At 40.7% G+C, this 25,629-nt stretch overlaps 1 protein-coding gene across 4 annotated transcripts in view; it reads left to right on the forward strand.

Annotated features, from left to right (window-relative positions):
- The window catches only part of kank1a (KN motif and ankyrin repeat domains 1a), a 54,076-nt gene that overhangs the window by 17,952 nt on the left and 10,495 nt on the right, over positions 1-25,629 (forward strand). For 2 of the 4 annotated variants that reach the window (XM_051423014.1, XM_051423016.1), the window contains exons 2-3: positions 11,812-11,941; positions 21,482-24,139. In XM_051423014.1, coding sequence (XP_051278974.1) covers positions 11,905-11,941; positions 21,482-24,139 — 2,695 coding nt within the window. In that variant the 5' untranslated portion in view covers positions 11,812-11,904. Of the gene's footprint in view, positions 1-7,364; positions 7,523-8,977; positions 9,006-11,811; positions 11,942-21,481; positions 24,140-25,629 lie in introns of those variants that run through there. The other 2 variants (XM_051423015.1, XM_051423017.1) reach the window with 2 other exon arrangements.

The raw sequence follows: 25,629 nt of genomic DNA on the forward strand, positions 1-25,629 counted from the left end.
ACAAAAAAAGTTCTAACCAGAGCACATACACTACATTTTGCTACGATATGTAACACTTTGCTCTTCTAACACCTAGATTCAGTTACTGAGTACTGATCTGATGCAAGTGCTAGTTTTATTTTTCAATATAACACCTGTAAACCTCACTGTGTGGAAGAGTGGATCATTATTTGTTTTGTGTAAAATTAATGACACTACATGCAGCAAGTCACACTTGAGCTATAAGTGTAATTTCAAGTGTCAAACAAATATAGTTAAGTTAAAATGTGTAGCGGAGTAGAAGTCTAAAGTAGCAGAAGAATGAAATACTCAAGTACAAGAGTAAATGTAGTTAGGTACAATTATTTGCACCACTCTCAATTTACTACTCACCCACAACTTTCCTATAGAGTATCTTTCACTGTAGTTGTACCTGAAAGTGCTTTACCTTGATTTCCCAGCATTGACAGCTGCGGCACACAGCTGTATGTATGCAGTACAAAAGTATACCTCTATATTAGGATATTAGGTTGCATGCTTGCGTGACAACTTGGTGCAAACGGACGTGTCCTCCCATTTAAATGACTTCCCCCTCCCATCACGTCTATGCAGCTTTTGATCATTATGGGTCCCAGACCAGCGTCTCTATACGTCAGCGCAACCCTCCCACCGCCACCGCTACTCCGCCTACCTCTGGCAGTAATCCAGCACAGCGTGGCCCATGACTCATTAATACCAGCAGCTCATGTGTTCATGGCAGGCCAAAAAAAAAAAAAAAAAAAGTCTAATCAAGACAGACAAGGTTTGTTAGGCTCCAAAATCATTCCTGACATAGTTATCTGTTCGACCAGCAGGCTGCCAGCGTTACAGATGTGTAACTGTCAATCGCTGCTGTCATCAAATACCAATCTAACAGAATATAAAGGTGAAAGTGTAGCTAGACTTACCTAGACTGTTGTTAATCCCCTGTTGTTGTATGAACCTGTAGTTTCTGTTTAAGTTTTTAATAAAAAAAAATTTGGGGGGAGCTTTAGGCTCTGTTAGGTGTCTGTTGCTAAAGTTTAGTGAAAGAGTTTCTCTTTGCTGCTTCATGCTGTCATCAGTTTAATTAGCTTGTTGTTCATTGTCTGGCTGCTGTCAGAGGAGAAGGGCAGCGGAGGACGCAGCGGTGGATCTCATTGGTCTGTCTCCAAAAGGTCAGCAGAGTGGGCTCACTTGGCACAAAAGCAAACATGGGAGCACTTAAGATGGGGAATTTCTCCCACAATACCTCTTTGAGAAAGCTGACAGCAGGAGTGAAAGGTTTGGGAGTGACATGCTCCTTTAAACAGCCTGTTGAAGGCGGGAATGTTGCGCCGTTATTCAACCTCGCAGTTCTGTATAAAACGTACAAACATGGAATAGGAGGGCATTGTTGTGAGGCAGCAGCGGAGGTAGTAACAAGTTGAATCGACCTCTGTGTAGAGCGGGTTAGATAGATATGATGTTCTTTGCCGGTGATTACAGGAAACATGGGGGAGAGAGAGAGAGAGGCAGTGGTGGAAAGTAACTGAGACGTTTACAGTACATTTACTACTGTACAATTTTGAGGTACTTGTGATTTATATCCACACCACTAGTACTCTGAACTCTGTGAGTTCTGCTCAACATGACATTCTGCAGAGACATTGTGAGTCCAGTTTGCACGGTGCCCCATTGAGGAGGGTCCCCTGCATTGGGACGACGAGTGGTGGGTGGTGTTCACCAACCCATGGCTCCCCTCCTCCGCCTTAGTGACTCCACTCAAGAGCTAAACAAATATGTGGCTCCAGCCTGTCCTTGGTCAAGTGCGGGCTGCACAGAGGAGGGTGGGGGATGGGGCAGAGGGGTGAGGGATGGGGGGGTAGAGAGAGGGTAGCAGCACTGAGCACGTTGGAAACTTCAAAGTGGTCCAAACCAGACTGAACAAGTCATTCAGGGAGGATGATGGAGAGAGGCAAAATAACTAAAGGGTTTTAATCCCCAGAGGTTGTTTTATGTTTATGATTCTGCTCTTTGGACACCAGCTCAAACTTCCACTGTGTCGGTAAGAGAGGATGCCTAAAATTAAGGATGCCTGTGTTGGGACCCTTTTAAAAAGTTTTGATGTTTTGAAGGTCCATATTTGATGTGTTGATAATTTTCAGACATGTTGAGGACAGTGACTGTGAACATTTCTTTTCTGGACTGGAGCTTAAATCTTATGTTTGACTGACAGGAAATTACGCTTTATTGCAAAGTAGTTTGGGCAGAAATGCCAGATGTGATGATTTGCTTCGTTTCTCTGTTTTTATGTGATTGTGAATTCATTATCTCTGGGGGGGTTTTTGGACCTGTTCCGACAAACAAGCATTTTGAAGATGTAATCATGTGCACTGGGAAAATGTAATGAGCATTTTGTACTGTTATTGACCAAACAGATGAATAAATGAAGTGAGAAAATATTCAGCAGAAGACTCGATATAGAAAATAATCTATAGCTGCAGTCCCAATCTGCACTCAAAAGATAAATATGGGTATTTTACAATTGTTATATCTTATTTGAAAAGAGTTAAGATTGTGAAGAGTTTTCAGAGTAAATGTGATTTTTAAAGAAATACATTGCATTTATAGAATCTTAATTTTCCACTTTTCTGTGTTTGCTATTGTTGGGAGTTTCAGTTTTAAAGCTTTTATAACAGTCACATGTTATCTGGAATCTGAGCCATCTGCTTCCTCTAGGGGGCACTGTTGTCAGCAGAACTAAATTACTGTGTTTAGGGGGGAAAAGGTCTCGGAAGAGTTGTGTGGATAAGTGGATGAAGTCCTAAATCACGGCTCAAGGCAACTTTATGCTGCAGTGAGCTGAATAGGCTGATTAATGATATACCACATAGTCTCTGGGAGTAAAGGGTGAAGTTATTATTTTTAGAGTCAGGTGTTTAAGGGAACAGGGAGTGAGAAAGTTAAATACAAGCCTCGGACGTCTGAGGATTGATAATTACCTCATTGCCAGAGCAGCAGGCAATTTTTTTTCAGTCACAAACTGCAGTAAATGATACATTTTTAAGGTTGTTTTTTGTGCACACAGATCCAAAAGTTGCTCCTGTTTTGTTCTTTGCAAATTAGGTGTTATTACCACAAACAAGCTGAAGGTTAAATCTAAATGAACCAATAAAATATGTCAAACTGTTTGGAACTTTAGGTGTAACATTTCAAAAAATGTGCCCAGAAGCAAAAAAAATAGAAATAAATCTCAGAGTAATAAGTCGTAGGTGGAGAAAAGTGCTGGAGAGCATCTGCCAGATTTTTATTCCACCAGCCTCCTCAGACTGTCATCCAGCAGAATAAATCATATGTCAGGGTAATCACAACCACATCTTCAAAGAGCTCTGCACAAAAATACTCTGGAATCTAGCACTGTGAGATACTGATGATTTTTTTTCTTTTCTTTCTTTTCGTATTTTTTTTATTGTAGTCTTTGAAGTCTTACTTTCAGTTGTTCAAACCTTGCTGAGGAGAAGATGGAGGGTGAATCCTGTTAAATTTGCAGTTGCAGTTCTTATGATGGGACACTGAACCTCTGGAGAGCAGCTGTCAAGATAAATGGTTGAACCAGATAAAGCGCATTCCTAAAATAGAGCAATCAAAAACACCTTTCTGAAGTGTGGTGCCCTCTCTTGGTGTATTAAGGGGGAGGAAAACAGCAGTGTTTATTGTTTGTATTTTTGTAAAGACACAGGTGAAGCGAGTCTCTCTTAATGGACAGCTTTATATAATAGCATTTATAGTTTATTCTATTTTGTAGCACTTAGGCTTTTATATGAAAAATAAGATAATGAAGCTGCAAAACAAATTTAAAGCATTTTCTGCTTTAAATGTGTTGCAGTGAAAATGTACAGTGTGTGAATGATTGGCAAACTTGGTCATCATTTCACATGTTTTTCAAATTTAAATGGGAATTATAGACCTTCACATAATTGCAGAGTCACAGTTATTTTCCAAAATCCAGGGAAAAGATGCCTGATTTAGGAATTGGAATTATTCTTCCCAGTCTCCTATGTGTTGGTAAATCTCCTGGTTGAAATGAAAGGAGAAAAAGGAGATCTGATCTGATGTGAGAGGATCTGTCAGAACAACTGCACCTTTTTGAGTGTTTGCACAACTTCCCATCACTGCCACAACTTACGCTTGATGAGTTATTTTGTGATGCGAACAAAGGACTGCTGTCATTTCCAGAACTGGCTGTATTACGTTCCTGTATGTGTTGTGAAACTTACCTGCACAGATAGAGCAACTTGTCTGTAAACCTCTGGCACATTTTCACGTGTTCTCCTTGCTGAATGGAGCTTATCTGTGCATAAATGTGCTGTGATTTAAGAGTGTTTTTGGCATAGACTGTAGTTTTAGAGCTGCCGGCCTTGTTGTCTCTTATGATGTCTGTTTGTTAAGTACAGCCTTAAACCTGCCACGAACAAACACTTGAATAAATGACCGGCTTTTGCCTTTTCTCTAAATCCCACATTTGCAAAGCATCTGAACCGCCTCTACAATAAGCTGTAGATTTAGATTCAGCTGGGGTTTGGATATCTCTGCATGTGTCTCACAGATGGTCCAAACCGTCGGTCTGTAATTTTAAACCCTCGTTCCAGAAGTAATTTTTATGCTCAGATGCTCCGATTCTGAAGCCTGTTCCTATCTTGAAATAACAAGGATCCATTTTCATCTTCGTCTGGATGCACACACTGAACAAGTTTTCTGAAGGCGATATTATGAGGTAGAACTGGTCAGACAGAGGAATGAACTTAATGACGGGGGGCCACATGTGTAATTTTCTTTCATTTCCAAAGTTTGCAGTCTTAATTGAGCAAACGCTCGTCATTCTCGGACGCTATGTTTATCCTCGTGCACAAGGCCTGCGGCTGCGCCAGAGGAAGAATAGCAGGGAGTTGAAAGTGATAGCACAGAAATAACTTTATGTGTGATTATACAGCAACAGGCCTGACTGAAGGTTGACTCATCCTCTAACTTTATAAACCAGTGTACCCTTTGTGTTTCGTGGTCTTCGTGACTAAACACTCATGTTTTTTGACCACGTCGGGTAGATTTGGGTCAAGATTTCACTTGTGGAGAGCTGTTGGTTGTTTTTCTATTTTTATTTTTATTTTTTTTATTGATAGGACGGCAAAATAGACAGGAAAGGGGAAGAGAGAGAGGCGGGGTGACACGTAGCAAAGGGCCACAGGTTGGATTCAAACCCTGGGCCGCTGCACCAAGGACTCAGCCTTTGGTACATGGGGTACCAGCTCTAACAGGTGAGCTATCTGGGTGCCCTGGCTTTTAATTCTTTTAGGCTTGTTGTTTTTTGTCCATAAGTCATCCTCTTTTTCATGAATTTCCTCCAACTTTCTTAAATGCATAGTCTCCATACAGTAGAGTAGAAGGTTTTCTATTAGCCTAAGTTCTATTTATCTTCAGAAAAAGCTTCCTCATCCTCCTGAAGATGGGAAGTCTTTACTTTTAGCCACTTGGATGTAGCTGGAAGTGTTCCCCCCCCCGACCTTGTGACAGTAGACCAATAAAGCAGAAGACAAAAATCCCTTTGGCCGACTTTTCATTCCTGTAAGTTCCTCCCTCCTTGCTGGGATAATTGAAAGGCTTTAAGGAAGGCTCTCCAGACTTTAACTCAGCAGGCTCACGCAGGACATCAAAGGGAAACGAACCGTTGGACAGCACAAGCTGGGGTCAATACCGCGGCAAACGCCTGCCAATTGGTAGTGAATGTCAGCGTTGAGGCCTCCTCGCCGGGCCCGCGCCTTCTCCATAGTCGGCACAGCGGCTTCTCCTGCAAAGCTTCAAAGGCATTTCCTAATGAGGGCCAGATGCAGAGCTGAGACGACAAGTAGCCAGTGCTTGTTCTGCAATTATGCCGACACACACATACATGTACACTTGAGCCACTTGTCTGTTCTTACCACCACATACAGTATTCTGTCTAGTTCTTTGGTTGTCTTTTTCTGTTCTTACAGTGATGCTCTGAATAGAAATGTCTCAGTTTCTCTCGAGGCTTTTTCCCTCCATTAAAGCTGTAGCCTCAGCTTTTATTAGGGGAAAAACAAGCCTGTTGAATATTCAGCGCAGCGGGTTTGCTGTTTACTGTTGACACACAAGTTACTAAACCTTAGCTTTTGCAGTGGAAAATGTGAACTCTCACACCACATCCTGTCAAGACTTAAGTTGGTCACTTTATATGCTAAACAAACGGGTCTAGACACACTGCATGACATTTAGGCCTGCATGAATGGTTTGACAATTACAGTTCTGATCGTTTGACTGAATAGTGGAATAGTTTTTGGATCTTGATTTGATTTTGAAGAAACATTATCGAACCTTTGCGACGTTATCTTAACCTTGATTTCAGTGCAGCTTAAAATTTGAAGGTGAATCTGTCATTTTTCATCTTGTTGTTTAAAGGTTAAGTCTGAGATGACATTGATCCGCTATTAGCAACCATAAATTCTGACTCAGGTGAAGTGTTTTATTTAATATGCAGCAGCATTTCAGAAACTCAAAAGTTTGTGTTTATATTCCTCTCTGTTTTCACTTTGTTGTGGTGAGTGACGTAATATATCTCATTGTACAGTAAAAGAACTGGATTTAACACTTAATAACATTTAAATGTCAAGTTTTATGGAGCCTGGCAGGTATACCTTTTTGATCATTTATTCCCTCTAATTAATGTGTAAGGTAATTTCTATTTGCAGAATTAATGTTTTTACCTATTATAGCATTTTAGAAACTAGTCAAGTTATATTTAATTGCCCGCTCCATCTGTCTGATCAGGCACACACTTTCCTTCAGTATAGAGCAGCAAATAACCTTAATAATAATTTTAATGGTCAGTTAATCTGATTATATGATTAATTGTCTATAAAACGTAATTTTAATGTCAATTAGGACACTTAATTTAGGAAATCCTAACAATTGGGAATTAGGTAATGTTTACTTGAAAACATAAATGATTAATAGATTATAATAGTGGGCAATGATTTAGAATAATCAATGAACTTATTACCTTGAAGCTGACTTATGAACTAGTTGATTTAACAACCCTGTATCACTGGGTTCTGTGATTTTTACCATTTTGCCATGAAAACAGAAAAGCCTGATATACGACTGTGTGATTGTCAGGTTGCATCTGTTTTTGTTTGTCTTGGCTGTCGAATCTCTCATGTGACAGTAAATCATTTAGATGGCATGTCTTTTGAACACAGACACACGCCTCCCTGTGAAGAGGAACCTGACCTAAGTCACTGTAAATCAGTTGACATGCACCTGCAACTGCTGTCACACCTCTGCACTCTGTAGCTGTACGCGTTTCGTCTTCCATATTTATGTAAGAGCTGAGGAGGGACAAAACGAGTAGTTCTGGTTTGCTCACGTCGTTGCCCTGTTCTTAATTTCAATTCTTCACTCGTGTCACGCTTGTGAGTCCTACTTGGATCAGATCAGTCTACTTAATCATCTGTTTCTCTTGTTCAGAATGGTGAGTTTTTTCTTGTCTTTGTTCGAACTCAGCCTTACTTATAGGATTTAATGCCTCTTAAGAACTATAAGTTGAGTTAAAAAAATTGTTTACATAAACATAAAATGTGAGTTTTCATATATGTGTTCTCACCTAGGCCACTTGCTCTACAAGGTGAGAACTACATGGTGATCCATTGTTGATGGGTTTATAGGTAGGCAGATATTGGTAGTTTACTTCTACTTGGCATTACATAACATTACCTTTTTGGTTGGGTGAAAATACATTTGGTGCATTTACAGACTTTTTGGTGTCACTCTGCATTCGATTGTTTAAAAACTGCAAAAGCCTTTGATTCTTATGGATGATACTACCATGGTTTTCTTGTATTCAGTAACTGGTGAGCAAATATAATGACTTGAATTGTACTTCAGCAAGCAATATGAAGGCATTTAATCAGCTAATATGATTAAGCTGAGAACAAGAAAAATGGTTTTAATTAATGTTGCATCTAATGATTAGTTTTTCTATTTATTAATCATTTAGTCATTTTAGTCTTTGAAAAGTAAAAGAGAAATGTGAGAATTTTCCATCACGAATTCTGAGAGCCTAACAATTGTTTTCAGTCAGAAAACCCTCAAAATTTTATTTACGATTAAATAAAACAGAAAAGCATCAAATTCTCACATTTAGAAGCTGGAACCAGGGAATATCTTGGATTTTTGGTTGATTTAAATGATACGATTAATCAATATTCAAAATTGTTACCAATTGATTAATTGACCAATTGTTTAAGCTCTAATTCATAAGGGTTATGTAATTGGGTATCTGTATGATTAATCTGTAACCTAATATCCAAATGTCTTGTTAAACATTTACTTTTAACACAAGTACAAAACCAATTCACACTGTTATATGGCTCAAGTGCAGTGTAATCTTATTATTGCTACCATGAAGATCTCCTAATAGACCTCATTAGCACATCTTTTATTTTGAAAGCTCATCTCAGATTGTCCCAAAGGCGTCCTTGGCTCAGTTTGGTTAAGATTTGTGATATCGGCCTTTTGTTTATTGTCTGTCTTCACCTTCAGCTGCTGTGGACCGAAGGGAAAACGCTGCTGTGCTGGTTAATATGTAACAGCTCATGAAAGGGCTTTCCATTACGCTCCATTGTCTGCCTCATTAACTGTTTTTCAGCCACGAGTTGAAGGTCGGCACTGGCCGAAGAGTGACCAGGGGTTGTTGACCACATTAGCTCGCCATGCGCTTTACCTGGAGGCCCAGCGGAGGGGTCGGTTCTACCCAAACAGCCTAAAGTCCTGTTTCCTCTTATAGGACACAGATCGTTTGGCTGTCATCTGAGGAAGTTGTCTAATCTTAGCAGTGAAACTTATCCCTCTCGCTCGGAGGTCTGCTGGGTATAGGCTAGTTGTCGGGGGGCTTGTTGATTCAGTCGTGTTTGCTACCTGCGTGCGGTGGGAGGAAGTTAGAATGAGAGTTACAGGTAAGCTGCATGAGCAAATTGATAGAATAGCAGATCTTAGTGTTGCTGGAGGTTAACATGTAACAACCAAACAAATATGTGACCACATAGCTGTTGGTGTATTGCTTGCTGTAGGTGTGGCAGTGCATCCCGCAGCATTACTCTGTTCAACAGCCCACAATAACACCTTGCTTTCACTCACTACCTCACATGATCCCAAGGGACACAAAGTGCTGAAAAACATGGTCTGTTGGAGTCACTTCTTCAAACATCTGTTGGATTAAAAAGTCCAGAAATGTAATGTGATAAGCCTCAATGCCTGTTTTTAAACTAGGAACTCACGCATGTCTTTAAAAAGTTTACTTTCAAGTGAGCCCACCCAGTTTTATTGAGTTATTATGCAACAGTCTGGAAGCTCATGTTTTCTTGAGGGTATTTTAACAGTCAGCAGAGTTATAAATTATGAGTAGAAACATGAGTTCCTCAATTTATTGATCATTAACTGAATGTGATGTTGCTGTGTAGCAGAAATTAGATGGATCAAGTACAAAACAACTTCACAATCTTCTTTTTAAATGACTTTTATGAAATGCAGTATTTACTCTTTGCCAATTCAAGAATTTACAAGACAAATGGTGATGGCCATAAACGCAAAACATGCAATATTGCAACCAAATTTCTTAAATATTATTTTGTTTTAATAAATTTAATGGACAGCTTGATTTAATATTTTATCCACAAAGGCAATAATGGTAAAAATGTGTTCAAATAACATAAAACAACATGATGTTTCGGTCATGTAGCCTTCATCTGTCAGCTTCTTACAGACTTGCTGAGGATGACATGATCAAAGTTCGTTGCTTTTTCTATTTTCTATGCTTCACGGCATATCTGAGGATTTCCTGCTCCTTCCTCCAGGTTTGCGTTCTTGCAGCTCATGGAATCGGACACTTGGGAGATGTTTGGTCAGTCTGTTTTTGTTCATATTGTGTTCGCATGAAGTTGGCAAGAAGAGCTAGTATTTTGGGTTGAGGTCTGGTCTTTGAGTTAACATGTCTTTTTAAAAGCTGTAAAGATGGGTTTGTGGGGCGCCCTGGTATCTCACCTGGTAGAGCCAGCACACCATGTGCCAAGGCTGAGTCCTCTCTGCAGTGGCCATGGGTTCGACTCTGACCTGTGGTCCTTTTGCTTCGTGGGTTTGTGCTCGTAGTTGGTCGCACTCAAGGCATCTTGACTCTTTGGAGCTCGAGACTTTTTAGCAGCAGGCCTGTGATTACTGTTTATTTGGGTGTTGGACCAGTGCAGTGTGCTCAGTTCTCTGTATCGGTTTCGTCTGTGTATCAGATCTAAAATCGGTCCTGGGGATGACAGACAGTGAGCCTAATGACATAGCCACGTTGCTCTATTTGGGAGCGCACTGTAAACAAGGAATTACATGTGCTGTAGATGAGCGAAAGCTCGCCTGCAAAGTAACTTCTGACAGAGCGAGCTGTCAGATATTACCTCAGAAGACTGCTATTGATCTTCGGTCAGTTTGGCTCTCAGATAGTATAGCAACATCTCAAATTGCATACCTGTGTACGTACTATAGACCTGTTTCTATTGGGGGTATCTACATCTTTCTTTTTATGAGGCCATTGTGGGCAATGTAGATCAATGAGTGGGACTGTTCAATGGCCATATTGGAGTTACAGGTTTTGTGCATCAACCTGATGAAGTACTTTTCTTATTTGTAATAGTTTATTAGGTACACCTACCTAAAACTATTACAGTCTGAGTGTATATATATTCTCTCAGAGAAGAGGCTAACAAAACCTCCCTAGTATATTTTGAAGATATGACATGGGAATACATTTTTACCCAGTTTTTACTGATTTTGATAAAATAATAATAATAAAAAGATTTAAAGATGTAAAAAATCACTGATCCCTGAGGTTCTCAGACCACTGACAAGCTCATATTGTAAATAGAAAAATATTGGACATGCAAATGAGCTGATCATTTGGCACCACATTCCCATTAAATAAATAAAAAACAATCAACTGTTAAACTACAATGTGTGAACTGTAGAATGACTTCTTTAACATGGTTGAATAAAATATTGCCAGTAGTGAAACTGAATCCTGTCTTATTGCTGAGGACCCTTAAGGACCTTCTTAAAGACCACTAGGGGGCCTAGATACCACTTTGGGAGGCTAGTTGATCCGAGGTCAGTAGTCCTGCTGGTAAATAGAGTCTGAGGTCATAGTGTCTAAAAGGGCCTGGGTCTATCTGAGCCAACCTTGCCTGCATCTTTACTCCTCCAGATGCTCATTTAACAAACCAGCCCTCTCTGTAGCCCATGAAGTCGAATTTTCCCCTTGTGTTGGCTCCTTTTTTATTAGAGGAGAATAGCTCTTTTGTTCCTGCTCATAATGTATCCATTGATAATGACCAGGCCGGCGCACACAGGACCTCTTATGTTCATAAATGTCAGATGCCAACATACCTGTGAAAAAGCAGAGGTCAATGCCGTCGATCACATTAAGTGGGCTTCAGCTTTCATCAAAAAAGGCCTTTGTGCAACGGAACATGTAATACATGTTGGATGTGGACCTCTTGTGTACTCTTTGGAAAAGTTATACTTTTAGTTTCTAAGCTGATGGAACCAGAATGTAATGTCCAATCGTCAGTGCCTTTTAAGGTTGTCATGCTATGTTTAAGGACAAATTAGTTGTCTTTTTCTGGTGTTTATATTGAAGTTTCATGTTGGGATGATATTGCTAATTGCTGCTTACCTGTCCGCATGTGGCTAACTTCATATGTTTTCTTTTGTGTTTTGTCTCAGTTTGCAGGTTGCATGGTAATCTGGACTTGATGCATGGCAGTTGCATGACCGCAGTAGGTCTTGTTGTGGGACTGAGAGCACACAGCAGCAGCCATGGCTCAAACCATGCACGTGAATGGCAATGGCCCAGGTAACCAACCCTTTCTGTTACATTATTTTTAGCTTATGTATGTGCATGTGTTGGTGATGCTGTAGCATGTTCTTTTTTTTGTTTTGTTTATCAAACTCAGTTGTCACAGTCATATAATTGATGGTGAGATGGAGGTGGTTCAAGTTGGTTGCACAGCATGACAAAAGTTAGTTTCGTGCAGTAGAGTGTTTGATAACGATAATACACTTTCACATGTCAACTGATTCCTGGCTGCCTCATTAATAATATGTGCTCATTCTTACTAAATTAAACTTAGCTGGATAAAGATACAATGGGGCTAAATGTAGATTAGGTGTCCAGTTTCAGGCTTATGCCAGGCCTGTATATTTAACTGGTCAGCTCCTGCATCACGTCTGTCTCTGTTTTAACACGATACATAATACATAAGTCAAAGCTATCCATGCTTACTTTAAAAGATATTATTTTTTTACCGGAAGTCATTCAGTAACTTTTTTCTGCATTTGAATAGTTTAAATCAGTGACATGATAAAATCGGGACATGTAGGACAGTATTGTAGCATTTCACATACTTGCAGGAATGTTACACATTAGCTTACAGCAGACCAAATAAAACAACAACCTTTTAGTCCAAACTTGTTAGTGATTTCTGCACCTCCTGCTTCTGAAACACACTGAGGCTTGTGTGCGTTCACACGGCGCACACGTAGAGAAGATTTCCACGCTTCAGTGTGAAATAAACGCTGTCAGCCGAGGCGTAGCTACAAACACGCACCTGCAGACAGCTCACATTCCTGGCCAGACTAACAGGAGAGAGTGAAGCTTCTTACTTCCAAATCCCTCCAGGAATGCACAGCATGCAGGACAGATGCTTTCAGGGCACTTGCACGCCGTCCTCAGCGTCAGTCTGCCAACACCATGTATACGACTGAGATGTGTTTTTTTTTCGTTGTTTTTTTTAGTATGTAGATTTTGTCAAGAAAAGTGTGGATTCACTTTAATGTCTACAACCCAGCAGAGTTTTAGGGTCTGTTTTTACAGATTGTGAGAACTTCTGAGGAATGCTACGTTAACACTGCTAACCTCCTCCCCCTGCAAACTGTAAAAATAGCTTCTCTGCAGTGTTGGCAGTTAACATGCCAACGTGGTCACCTGCTGCACCAGAAGAATTTCAAGAAGAGAGCAAAACTTAACCTTTAGTCCTCCAGTGTAGTGGCCAGTGCTCAAAAATGGGTAATATTCACTCTAAATGATGAAGTTGGCCACTGAGATGGCCTGATACCATGAGGAAAAACTATTGTGACATAGATTTCTCTGCATCTGTGCTGTTGGTTTTAGAAGCAGAAATATTACAGATTGTGAAGTTTGTTTTGTTTGCAGTATCCACTTGTTTTAAAGGGACATTTCACCAAAGTCTGAGGAAATAACACAAAAAACCCCATTTTGGTTGTAGTGGTCTGCCAACTTTATGAAAGTGCAATTCTAAATTGGGCTCTTTTATATAAATATTACATTTACTTGCAGATAAATAATCATAATCATTGGTAATCTGCACGTGCACTGCAGTTGCATTTGTGTAAGCGTTGAATAAGCTACAATCGAATTTCAGTGGCTCTAATAAGGTTTCTTTGGGTTATTGGTCCATTAGTGTAAATCATTTTGTCAATGGCATCTCTGCACAATTGCCATAATAATAACTAGTCCCCACATCTAAAATACAACATTTACTTCTGTCACTCACAGAAAAAAGGGGGTAAATGAGCTCAGTTGATCCATGTTCGGTTATGGAACAATATTCTAGTTGTTTGAGCCTCCACACAAAACAATACTATTCCCTGCTTTAGTTAGCAAGTCTCTGCAGTAAGGCTCCTCTCAGATGAAATAACTGTGGGATGTGGGATGCCTCAGTACATTGAGCAACAAAGCAATAAGCACATATTTCAAATAAACCCTCAGTTGATCCCAATTTAACTTAATATTCACTATATTCAGCTGCAGGACTGATGCCATACTATAATAAATAAAGCCATAAAATAATATTCCAAAAATATTTTACTTTTTCTTTGTCATACTTCAAAGTTTTACTCCAGTGGAGTATCATAAGTAGCAGTGATCATTATGCTAATAACCCTCACAATGTTGACATTTTGGCAAGACAGTTACAAATTATGACTGATCTGAAATACGATTCTTGCGTGTAAATTTTTTGTCTGCTGCCAAATCAACATTTAAAAAAGGAAAAACCCCACTGCACCACAACCATGCTCCCTCGTGCAGTGAAGTCGAGCCTGAGTCATGGTACAGAGCAGACCGTGATGGCTTTGGCCTAAATTGAATGCCACCATTCTGTCGTGGACACAAAACCCGGAGAGCAGCGGTCAGAGTCGCGGTGATGGCTCAGCCCCCACCGCCACCACCACCCTGCAGCTCATTCAAACCCACTGAAGTGGTTTTGTTTCAGACCCAGCTGCCACTTAAAATACCCCTTGGTACGGTTTTCTTACTGTGACCCATCAGTCACTTTCCCATTGTGTTTGTGTGTGTTTATGTGTGAGCTTATAATAACATGTGCCAAAGGGGCAGGGCACCATGTCTTTGTACACCAAACAGGATAATTAGTTTTATTCATTATTTTGGACTCTTAGCATCTTTACACAACAGGGTTTTTATGAATAGACGTACAACTGGTTTGTTTAATTGGGACTGTATCTCAGTGTTCATTAATCCTTTCTTTGTCAGTGTAAGGTGCCTTGTGTAGCCAATAGGGCTGAACAGTGTATTATTATAGCATTAACAATGTATGTACACTGAAGTTGTCACACTGCAAGGGATGTAGTCAAGCGAATAAGGCCCACCAGAGTTGACTATATAAACCATTGTACTGCTCCATTGAAAATTAACATGGGTCACTTTTATAATGAGTCCAGTCCATCAGATGAATTCCATAATTTAGCCTGAATGATCAGTAACAAGTTGGCTCTTGGTATTGCATTCACACTCATTGCCTGCACTGCAAATCAGAGGGAAAAAAGACTAGCATCTTGTGTTTTTGCATGAAACCGCTTCTTAGCTTTGCTTAGCTTAGTTTAGCTTAGCAGCTAGCCTGGCCCTGTCCAAAGGTAACAAAATCCACCTACCAGCATCTCACTAATTAACGCTTAATGTCTTGTTTGTTTGTTTAATCTGTACAAGACTTTTTATATTGAACGGTTTTGTAGATGGTGAGTGTTCCAGTGTGTGAGCAGAAGCACGTAGCTTGTAGCTTAACCCTACCTCTCACCAAAGTTTCTTCTAAGTTTTGTCTTTAAGGACAATCTGCAGCAGTTTTGCTTTGATGCATCAAGTGTTTTAACACTAAACACACAGCTGTAGTCTGAGGTTGAGGGACCACCATTCATGAAAAGCAGTAGAGGCGTCCGCAAAGCCAGTGGCGGACACTGCTTCATAGCCACACCTCATCTAACTGTAACCCCTGAACATCCAATAAAATGAAACACCTAGTGAATATACAACATGTTGTTGTGTTGTGTGGTTTGTTTTTATTCATGATATTACATTTTCCCATGTTGCAGATCTTTTCACTAAAAATATACCAGCCAGCATCCTTGACATCTCTTGATTGTTTTGCTTGACCATCTACGAGAAAAGACCAAGATGGGCAAAGGTTTTCAAACTGCCTCAATGTTTGCAGAGGAAGCCCAAACATTTCCTCCGGTCTACATCATCATGTACAGAGTTAAGTTGTTGAATTTGGCAGCGTTTGGAAGTCTGGCACAGCCCTGTGAGTTTCTAGAAGAAGGTAATAGATCACAGTCAGGGGCTCTGCTCTGTCTGTCCAGCCTGGGTTCAATTTGGAAAGGGCAGGAATGTGCAGCTTTAATGCACTTATTGTGTTTTTGTTTTGTTTCCTGTTTTTTTATGTGAACGGATGTGTCTCGCTGTTTCTGGTGTTGAGCTGCAGTGGTATGAGGTGTTGATCAAACGTTGGCTCTACTTTTCTTATGAGTAATTAGGCGTATAGAGCTCACAGTCAGAGCCAGGAAATACCAGGCTTTGTGTGTGTGTCTGTGTCTGTGTGTGTGTGTGTGTGTGTGTCTGTGTCTCAGGCCACTAGAGTCCCCTCCACCCAGCAGGCACTTGCATCATGCTTTGCTCTCCCTCAGTATAATGCACCAAGTGTAAGCACAGTGTATTACTCTGCAGCTGCGTGTATGAGACCAGTGCAACTGTTTAATATATCCAATGAGTTTGTACAATTGTAAGGAAATATCTGTTGATAATCTCTGCTCAGAGATGCAGTTTTTCAGTATTTACTGTTGTAGATGAGTTTAATGAAAAATACAGAGAAGATTATGGAACCCTGTAAGGTTGTGGCCCACTATGAGCCTCCAGAACAACTTCAGCTGTTCTTCCAAAAGCTATTTCCTCATTTGGTTTTTAGATGATGGTGTTCAAGATCTGTGTATAACATGTAGATCCCATAGGTGTTCAACTGGGTTAAGATCTGGTGACTGTGAAGGCCATAACATGAGATTTACATCATTTTTGTACTCATTAGGGATGCTTTGTGTCTTGTATGCAATTGTCTAGATTTTTTAAATTTCTGCACTAATTTATTTATGTAGGTCTAATTTGTTTGTGTGTTGTTAAATAGGATTGTTAATGTAAGATGTATTAAAAAAACACAACAGAAAAAACATAGTATATATTTACTTGGCACATCTATAATAGGGGCAGTCAAAGCACATTTGATTTACAATTAATTTATCGTTTTGTCTATAGAAAATTACAAAATAGAGAAAAATAGCCCAAGATTTTTAATATCCAACCAAAAGTCCAAAACCCCAATATATCCAATTTACAGTCATATAAAACCTTGTCTTGATAGACTAAAGGGTTAATGTGCTCCGCAGTTACCAAAATGATGTAAAACTAAAGAAGCTGGGTAGAAAACTTTTCTTGTTTTCTCTTGTCTTATCGCATGAAGACAAAAAAATATAACTTTAAAGAACTCAAGGTGTGCAGTGAGAACCAAATAATGAATGTAATGTCAACATTTTACACTGAACAACAATGGCCATGAGTACATTATAAGTTGTGATTAAGTGAGTAATTTAGTTTTCTAAATAATATATATACAAAATAAGTAAGTCTGTATTTCTGTGCACTGGTTGGATAACAAACAACTGGTAGACAGATTTAGACCAGTAACCTAATTTATTCTGTCTCTGAGGACACTGTGGATGTTAAAAGGCTTTTGTCAGCTCTAATTTTAAACCTTTACAGAGCCAGTGCAAAATAAGCCCAGCCCTGCTTGTATATTTTCCCTTACAGATTAACATCAAGACCCAAGTTGGCCTTCAGCACAATATTTTAAGAGCAAACACAGGGAGAGGGTTCGGGGGCCGAATGTAACTGAAAGGATTTCAGGTGGTGCAGCAAATAGTGCCAAAAAATACACAAAAAGCCAAACAAAATATCTTTATTGCTCAAGTACAGAGAGGTTACAAGCAGACCCCAAAGCATGGATGTATTTAAAGGGATTTTACAGAGCACACACGTCTGTTAAACTGGAAATGGCTCAAACATGTGCCACCCACTCATGTCACATCAGTGTATGTTAAGCTTAGTGTAGGTAATAAGACTGTGGCCTCTTTGGATATCAATGTATTTGACTTCATTCAAAGAGCAGCTGTGTTCAGTTGCCACATGGTTTCTGTTAGAGCTTCTGACCTGGGACTCATCTGTGAAAGACATGCAAGTAGCTTCTGGAAACAAGCGAGTGAGAACTTTTAACAGCCACTTTTCTTGGCTTCCACTTTACAGCTTAAGCAGAATATGTTGTTGGAATGAATCTACAGCTAATGTTGGATGATTGGGCTGAAATATGTTAATATCCCAGCTGAGAGAAGTAGCACAGGGTCAGGAAGCTGTGTGCCAAGCTCTGAATGCTATTTTTAAGTTGTTGACTTGGCACTTGCATCATGTTTTGTTCAGTAAATAAAAAAAAAAAACCTCTGTTGATCGGTTTCCTCGGCTCATGTTGACCAAGTAAGGAAATCGCTTCTTTTGTATTGAGCTACGTCAGCAACTAATACGCTTGTTATCGATTCGTCTGTTTAGTTTTACTTTTTTAGTTGAGTTTTTGTTTAGTCTACAAAATGAAATTCTTTACATTTCTTGTTTTGTCCAACCAACAGTCCAAAACCCAAACATATTTGATTCGCAATGATATGAAATGGGGAAAAACTACTACATTTTCACATTAGACAAGCTGGAACCAGCGGGTTTACAGTTTTAGTGCAAAATATAAATAATGTATATAATAATGAATATATTTTTATTTTTTACCTCAAAGTTTTTTATCTGCATGAAACTAGCAATTGTTTCACCAAATTCTTCAGGCAGGAGTTGAGACCTCTGATAGTTCAAGATGTTCATAGCTCGTAACCTTTAATTCCACAGTCTGACATTAAATATGTGCAAACAAAAGTTAGTGATGAAATGAAGTTAATATTGTGATGCATTTTTCATCATGTTGCATATTGTCACATATTTGTATTAGGATATATTGTTGGGTATTATTGCAATATAATATGTGCTAAAGTATATTAAATATTATTACACCCCAAGAGCTCAGCTCATCTCTTCTATTTATACATGAAAACCTTTTTAAGGCTCTTAGATGTGAGAGAGTAGTCGTGCAGTTGAAGCTTAACTAAGTTTTAAGTTAAAACCAACCAATGTCTCACCAGTTTGTTACCCTTTCATATAGCACAGAGCCAAGTAAAGAGGTGGAGGTCCTTTTCTAAGTTTCCTTTTTAAAACGAGCAGTGTTTAGCCATGTTAGTGGAGCTCAATGTGCTTGGGAAGGTTTCAGGATATGACTTCATCTAGAAAAAATGTGTCATTTGCTGGCTGTGCGAACGGTTTAAGGTAGGAATGATTGTAGAAGAAGACTGGGAAATGTTTAAAATATCACATCTCATATTCAGCAACAAACAAGAGGTGTAAAAAAGAGAGCTGTTCTCTAACTGAGGAAAGAACTGAGTGCTGCCTCACACTGCTGGCTGTCTAACTGTTGTGTAATCCCTGTCAAATTGACAATGTAACAGCTGTTGATAACTGGAGCAGACTCCCGGGCTTCTAGTGTCACTGTTGGCTCCCTGTCACTGGAGCGTGACCCCTTCAGTTGTCCCGTGTTGATGAGGTCATCGCTCAGCTGTTTGGGGTCTCTGCAGTACCAGGGGGCTGCTTGTCACTCCTTTCTCTGTGTGTGTGTGTGTGTGTGTGTGTCATGGCTGGTCAGCGCTCAGTAACTCGTGCCAGGGAGAGTCGTCAAAACCAGACAGCACAAGACCGTGACTGTGCTGCCTCACAGAGATTATTTATACCTGACAAAAAACAGGATGTGCTTATTTCAGGGCAGTATGGGAGAAAACACAACCCAGGCTTTGTATAAGAAGTGTATTTGGTGGAACCCTTGATAAAAAAAAATTGAAGGTTACTTCCTTTTAAAATAAAGGAAAATAACTTTCTTCACGCACAAACTGGCATTTATTACTGTATTGCATTGTTGTAAAAGCTGAAATTAACTTCTCGTTAGTAATATAGTAGGTAGTAATAGTAGGTTAAAGCTGCAGCTAATGATTATTTTCTGCAGATTATTTTTTAGATTTTTTTCTCCTATAAAATGTCCGAAAATACAGAAAATGTGCTAGAGCCCAAGGCAATGTCTTCAAATATCTTTTTGTTTTGTCTTGACCAAGTATAAGACCAAAAAATATTCAAAAAAGAAAAGTAGCAAATCACATAAATAAGTATATTTTTTAAATAATTATTATTGATTAACCTAACCTTGAAACTACATAGTGGAAAGTAAAAGAGAAGTTCTTAGTAATTAGTAAGTAATTAGTGCATCAAATAATACAATGGGGAATTTTGATTACTGATTGTCATTCATCAAGAAAAAAATGATTATTTTCATTATCAGTTCATCTGTTGATTGTCATTGATTGAGTTGTAATTGACTTGTAAATGACACGATTTGGTGAAAGTGAACGCTGCAAAGTTTAACCAAAGTATTTAAGCTTGACATGTACCGTTACTAAGCTATTCGTCTGAACAACGGGCTGTTATTGAGTTCACCTCCCCTCTGCTGAATAACAGGACTCTTATTTGGGTAGGGAAGCACTGGGCTCAGAGCCTCACAGGATTGGAGGAGGCAGCTGTCCAATAGTGCACCAGAGCAGTGCTGTGCTTAGTTTACACCAATAGTGGAACTTTTTCCCCCCTTATGGAGAGAGGATTGAGAAATAGTTCACAGAGTGAGGAGAAACAGCACGTCTGTAGCTCAAACAGCCTGATCTCAGCACAGTTACATCCAGTCCTCTTAGACAGCCAGCAGAGACGGAGTGAAGAAGAAAAATGTAGAAATGGAGAGAGTGCTGTTGGTCTGAGGTGAGTGACGCTTGAACAGCAAGCCGGTGAGGTTTTAGCAGCAGGCTTAGTCTTGTAATTCCCTCCTCTGTTTTAGCTAAATGGAAAGGATTGACGGGAGAAGTTGCCGGAGCTGGGTGGACTGGAAAGGAAGAGCAGGGCTGTTTATTTCAAGCCTGTGTTTGCTTTAGTTGGTGAGAGTTCCAGGCATACCAAGAACAAGACGCTGTATTTAGCCAACACAGTGTGACTGTAGTGGAGTTTCCTAATGGCCTGGAAAGCTGACTGGCTCTATAGACCCGGATCTCTCTGACAGGGTGCATTTCAGCTGGATATGTGGAGTTTGGACTTTGTACAGTTGAATTAAAGCTGCTTAAATCAAAGTGTATGAACTTAAGAAATTAATTGTAGCTTGTTTTTTTTATTTCTGTCTTTATAATGTATGTATGTATGCTTAAAATGTGATAGTTTATGGTTCGTTTTGTCAGTAGAAACTGATGAATGAGGGATGGATTTTGGCCTAGAAAATATTGACATTGTCTGTTTTTTTTGGTCTCACTGACCCCTTTGGCTCTTCTCTTATCCCAGCTTTGTAAACAACAGCCTGTTTATCTGTCACAAGAGTTGCACATTTTGATTTCCACAAACCTCAGCAGGCTAGATTATACAAGGATAACCAGCTTTTGGGTTTTTTGTTGTTGTTTTTTAAATGAACTATGCCCCTTGTTTTTTTGGTTGGCTTCCCATAGTTGGATCTCACATAGTTTTGTGCTGACTTAAAACACCCCTTGCCAAAATGATTATCACTCATGCTTTTCCAGCAGGGATGTGTGAAACTTGAGACATGTTTGTACTTGCACTGTCAAATTATGGCGATTGTCAGCGGCCGAGGAAAACACTTAACACTTTAACTGACACTCAAGCTGTTTCAGGGCCTTCAAAAGAGTCGCTTTTGACAACAAATATATCTTATTTTAAATTCAAGGGATTCATTACAAATTACCTACCTTATGTTACGTTTGTAGACATGAAACATTTGCTATGTAGCAATTTTTTTTGGTCTTTATACCAACACTAAAATCAGAAGTCGTAACTAATATGTTCTTGATGTCTCTATTTCAGAAAAAGGACAAAGATGCCCAAGCACAGAAGACGAGAAGGACTCTGTGGCCCCCTATTATGTTGAAACGCCCTATGGTTACCAGCTAGACCTGGACTTCCTCAAATATGTTGATGACATTGAGAGGGGTAACACCATTAAGAAGCTGAGTATCCAGAGGAAGCCCAAAGTGGCCAAACCCTTGTCGGTGCCCCGGGGCAGCACTGGCGGGGGCAGCACTCAGGCTGAATGGACCTCCACAGACTCCCTGTCCTCCTCCAATAGCGACGACAAGCAGTCCCCAGTCTTCATCAACTCCAGGCCCCAGGTCTCTGCGCCGCTGACCCCCACTCTCTCCAGGGCAACCTGTGAAGTCCCCCTGCAACAGTCCTACTTAAACATCACAGAGCAGAAACAGCTCCTGCCACCTCCTTCACCCAGGTTTGCCCCTCGTCACAACCCCCAAGTGGAGAGGACCCTCATGGAGACGCGTCTTCGGCTCGAACAGGAGCGTCTGCTCATGCAGCCACACAGCGAACCTCCAATGCCCCGCCGCCGTCTCGCCAGCTTCGGCGGCATGGGCTCCAGCAGCTCGTTGTCCTCATACTCAGGCTCCATGGCCCCAAGCCAGATCTCTCCCGGCACCCATCAGCCTCTCCTAATCAACGGTCACCTCTCCAATGGAGAGTATAACCCCTACTACCCACCATCCATTGGAAGCTCCATCCGACACAGTCCCATGAGCTCTGGCATGGCCACACCCGTGACAAATGTCAGCCCATTACACCTTCAACAAATTCGGGAGCAGATGGTTGTGGCCCTCAAGAAGCTGAAAGAGCTAGAGGAGCAGGTGAAAACCATTCCTATCTTACAGGTTAAGATTGCTGTTCTTCAGGAAGAGAAAAGACAATTGGCTGCTCAGTCCAAAAATCAAGGTCCTGGTGGCTTTCGTAAACGCTCCTACAGTGTAGGCAGTGCTGACCAGATGGAGAACCCGGGCCCCATCCAAAAGGAAACTGAGCTGCACATCATGGAGCCTGAAGCCCAGGAACAGAGCGCTCAACGCCTGGAGGAGTTCAGACGTCTTGCTGCTGAGGTCCAAGCTCTGGAGAAGACGTCCCAGGACAATAATATAACTGAAATTCAGCCTCATAAGCTCACGCAAAACCAGTCCCACCAAAAGTCCATTGGCATAGTTACTGATGAAAACATGAACAACCTTCCTGTCTCTCAGAGGAAGTTGACAAATGAGAATTGTTTCCGGGATGCAGGAGTGTCAACGGAGCGGCAGGAAATGCGCAGCGTTTCGGTTGGCGTGACCGAGGCCATGCTGGGCATGACCAGTGAGGCTGAGAAAGAGCTTGAGCTCCAGCAGCAGACCATAGAAGCACTGAAAGAGAAAATCTACCGCTTGGAGGTGCAGCTGAAAGAAACTACTCACGAAATAGAGATGGGAAAGCTAAAACTGGAGCTTCAAGCAGCCGGTGGGTCAAACAAGAAAAAAGCGGACAAAGGTTCAATGGCCAGGCCTGAGATGTACAATGCCTGTGTGGAGGCCAAAGTCCAGATGCGCAGCCAGGGAGTGGGTGACCATCTGGAATTCAGCCATGCTAATACAGCTAACACTCTACAAAGCCACACTATAGGAGTGTCCTGTGAACCTAGTGTGCAGAGTGTTGCCACGGGCCCAGAGATCCCTATGGACCGATGGGTGGTGCGTGAGCGTGTGGAGGTACATGACCAGTGTGTAGGGAGATGGGTGGAGACATGTCACCAGCAGGTAGGCATGGAGCTTAATGTTTGTGAGGTGGGAATTAACACGGAGGAATCAGTAGACAGCTTGGCTCTCTGCAAACCCATGACAGAGTTGAGCAAAGAGTCGAGATCAGTTGGTTGTGGAGATTGTTCGGTGGATGTGATTGTTAGTCCTATCAAGACGCTGGTGTCACAAGGAACTGACCCAGATTTTGTCAGCAAAGTGGATTCTGGTGTCATGGCTGCTCCTGAGTCAGCAACTCAGCAGACCAATACTGAGATAGAGGTTGTGAGCAAATCCACCAACACAAAAACAACTTGCCTTACTGACTCTTTCACTGATATGGCATTGGTAACTTGTGACAGGCACACCAACACGACTGTGACTGAAACAAGGACGGTTGCTGCTGGGGAAGGACTTGTGAAAGATGTTCACTCAACAGCAAAGATGCGTTCGATTGCTGTTGGAACAACCACAGATGTGGAGTCCTTACTTGGCAAATCATGCTCTACTAAAACCAAAGAATGTGGGGTGGGACCAGTTAGCATCCATGAGAACTTCCTGGTTGGCTTAAAAACCAGGAACATAGCATGTGGCCCCTTCCAGCCAACTGAATCTGTCACAAGCAGCAGCAAAGAGACTGTGGAGGTTGAGACTGAGAGTGCACCACTGCAAGCTCAGGCAGAGGGCGGCGCTGGACTGGACCATTACATCGAGAGAGTGCAGAAGCTGCTGCAGGAGCAACAAATGCTGCTAGCAGAGAACTACAGCGAGCTTGCAGAAGCTTTTGGACAGCCCCAGTCCCAGTTTGGATCCATCAACAGTCAGCTGGTCAGCACACTCTCGTCCATCAACTCAGTCATGAAGTGTGGAAGCACTGAGGACATCCTCAAGCTGCAGTCTGACTCTGCTAACTTAAACACAGGTGAGAGGTCCAGTAGGTATTGCAAAAACATAAATGGTTCTTGTGATTATTGCCTCAAAGTGTAGTCAGAGGCGATCAAAGCAGACAACAGAAAATGTATCTACAGACACACACATGCACAGTGTCTTGCTCAAGAAAAATAACTGGCAAACAGGCAGTCATGTATTTAGTACTGAAGGGGGCATTGAGAGATTGGTTTTCTTGTTTCTCTTCCATGGTTTATTACACAATGGCTTAAACAAGTTTCATATGTCTGGCTCTTATAATACAATTGACCATTTTCAAGTTATACAGCAAGTTAAGACACAAGACGAATTATTCTGTTTTAGTGATAACAAATCAGTTATTGAATTTCAGCACACTTACCGTCTGATAAGAACCTTTTTAGAGTTTTGGGAGAGCATTCAGTTTCCCTGTGGAGTTACCTTGCAAACAAAGTTATATTTTAGTTAAGTTTTTTAAATTATTTTATGTACTAGCTTGTCAGCTTTTTTTGACATGTGCTGCGTATTACTGCCACCTGTTGAATGGTGAAATAATGTGAAACCGCAGGCAGGAGTGTGTCCCCCTCACATGCACTAGACAAACAAAGCAGAACGTTAAAAAAAACAAAGGGTTCATAGCGCTACCAGAGGCCAAAAAACTCCTACCTTTTTAAGCAGGCCGAAAGAAACTACAACACAAACAGAAAAATGCAAGGAGGTGAACCATGCAATTTACAAACTGGAGATGATAACCCATAGGATCAGGAATTCAGTTATTAATGACTAGTTATTTGTATTAGGTGTAAAAAAAGATAAGAAAAACAGATGTTACACTGTGTACCAGGTGAAAGACGCTAAGTTCTTATAATCAAGATTCTTCTTCTTTCTATCAGTGTAAAGAGGAATGAGGTTACGAGAGAGAGATTTTCCTGTGATAAATCTGTTTTTATTTTTGGTATAAAGTGTTTTGATTTGAGGGATGTAAGGACACTGATTTTCTTGGATTGCTTTGGGAAGAAATTATTGCAATAAATATAAACTGTAAAGAGAGTATACAAATATGTTGGAGCTGGCCTTAGTCCTTTTATGAAATGTGAAATAAATTAATTTCAGTTTAGCAGGGCTGTTCAGAGGATAATAAGACTGCTGTACGATGTAGAGATGATGTAGCAACAAAAGTAAGATGTCGTTTAGGACTGAATGCCAGCACAGTTTTAGCTGTACTGTGGAGGATCTGGTCTGGGGTTAAGGGGGGCTTTCACACACTGTTTAAAGAGAATCCTGATGGGATCGGACAGGCCAAAGTTATCTCTGACCCTGAAAAATGCGGCAGGGGCTTTGGACATGAACCAACAATGAGCTCATTTCTTTTTGGGAACAAGTAACGTCGCACCAATCGGCCACTTGTTGTTTTTGTGGGCCGCCCTGCCTTCACTAGCACCTCACCGTTGATGCTGATTCATGGCTCCTTCTGAGTTACATAACATGCATTCATGCTGGCTGGCA

Source organism: Dicentrarchus labrax, unplaced genomic scaffold (assembly GCF_905237075.1).
Source record: "Dicentrarchus labrax unplaced genomic scaffold, dlabrax2021, whole genome shotgun sequence".
NCBI lineage: Eukaryota > Metazoa > Chordata > Actinopteri > Moronidae > Dicentrarchus > Dicentrarchus labrax.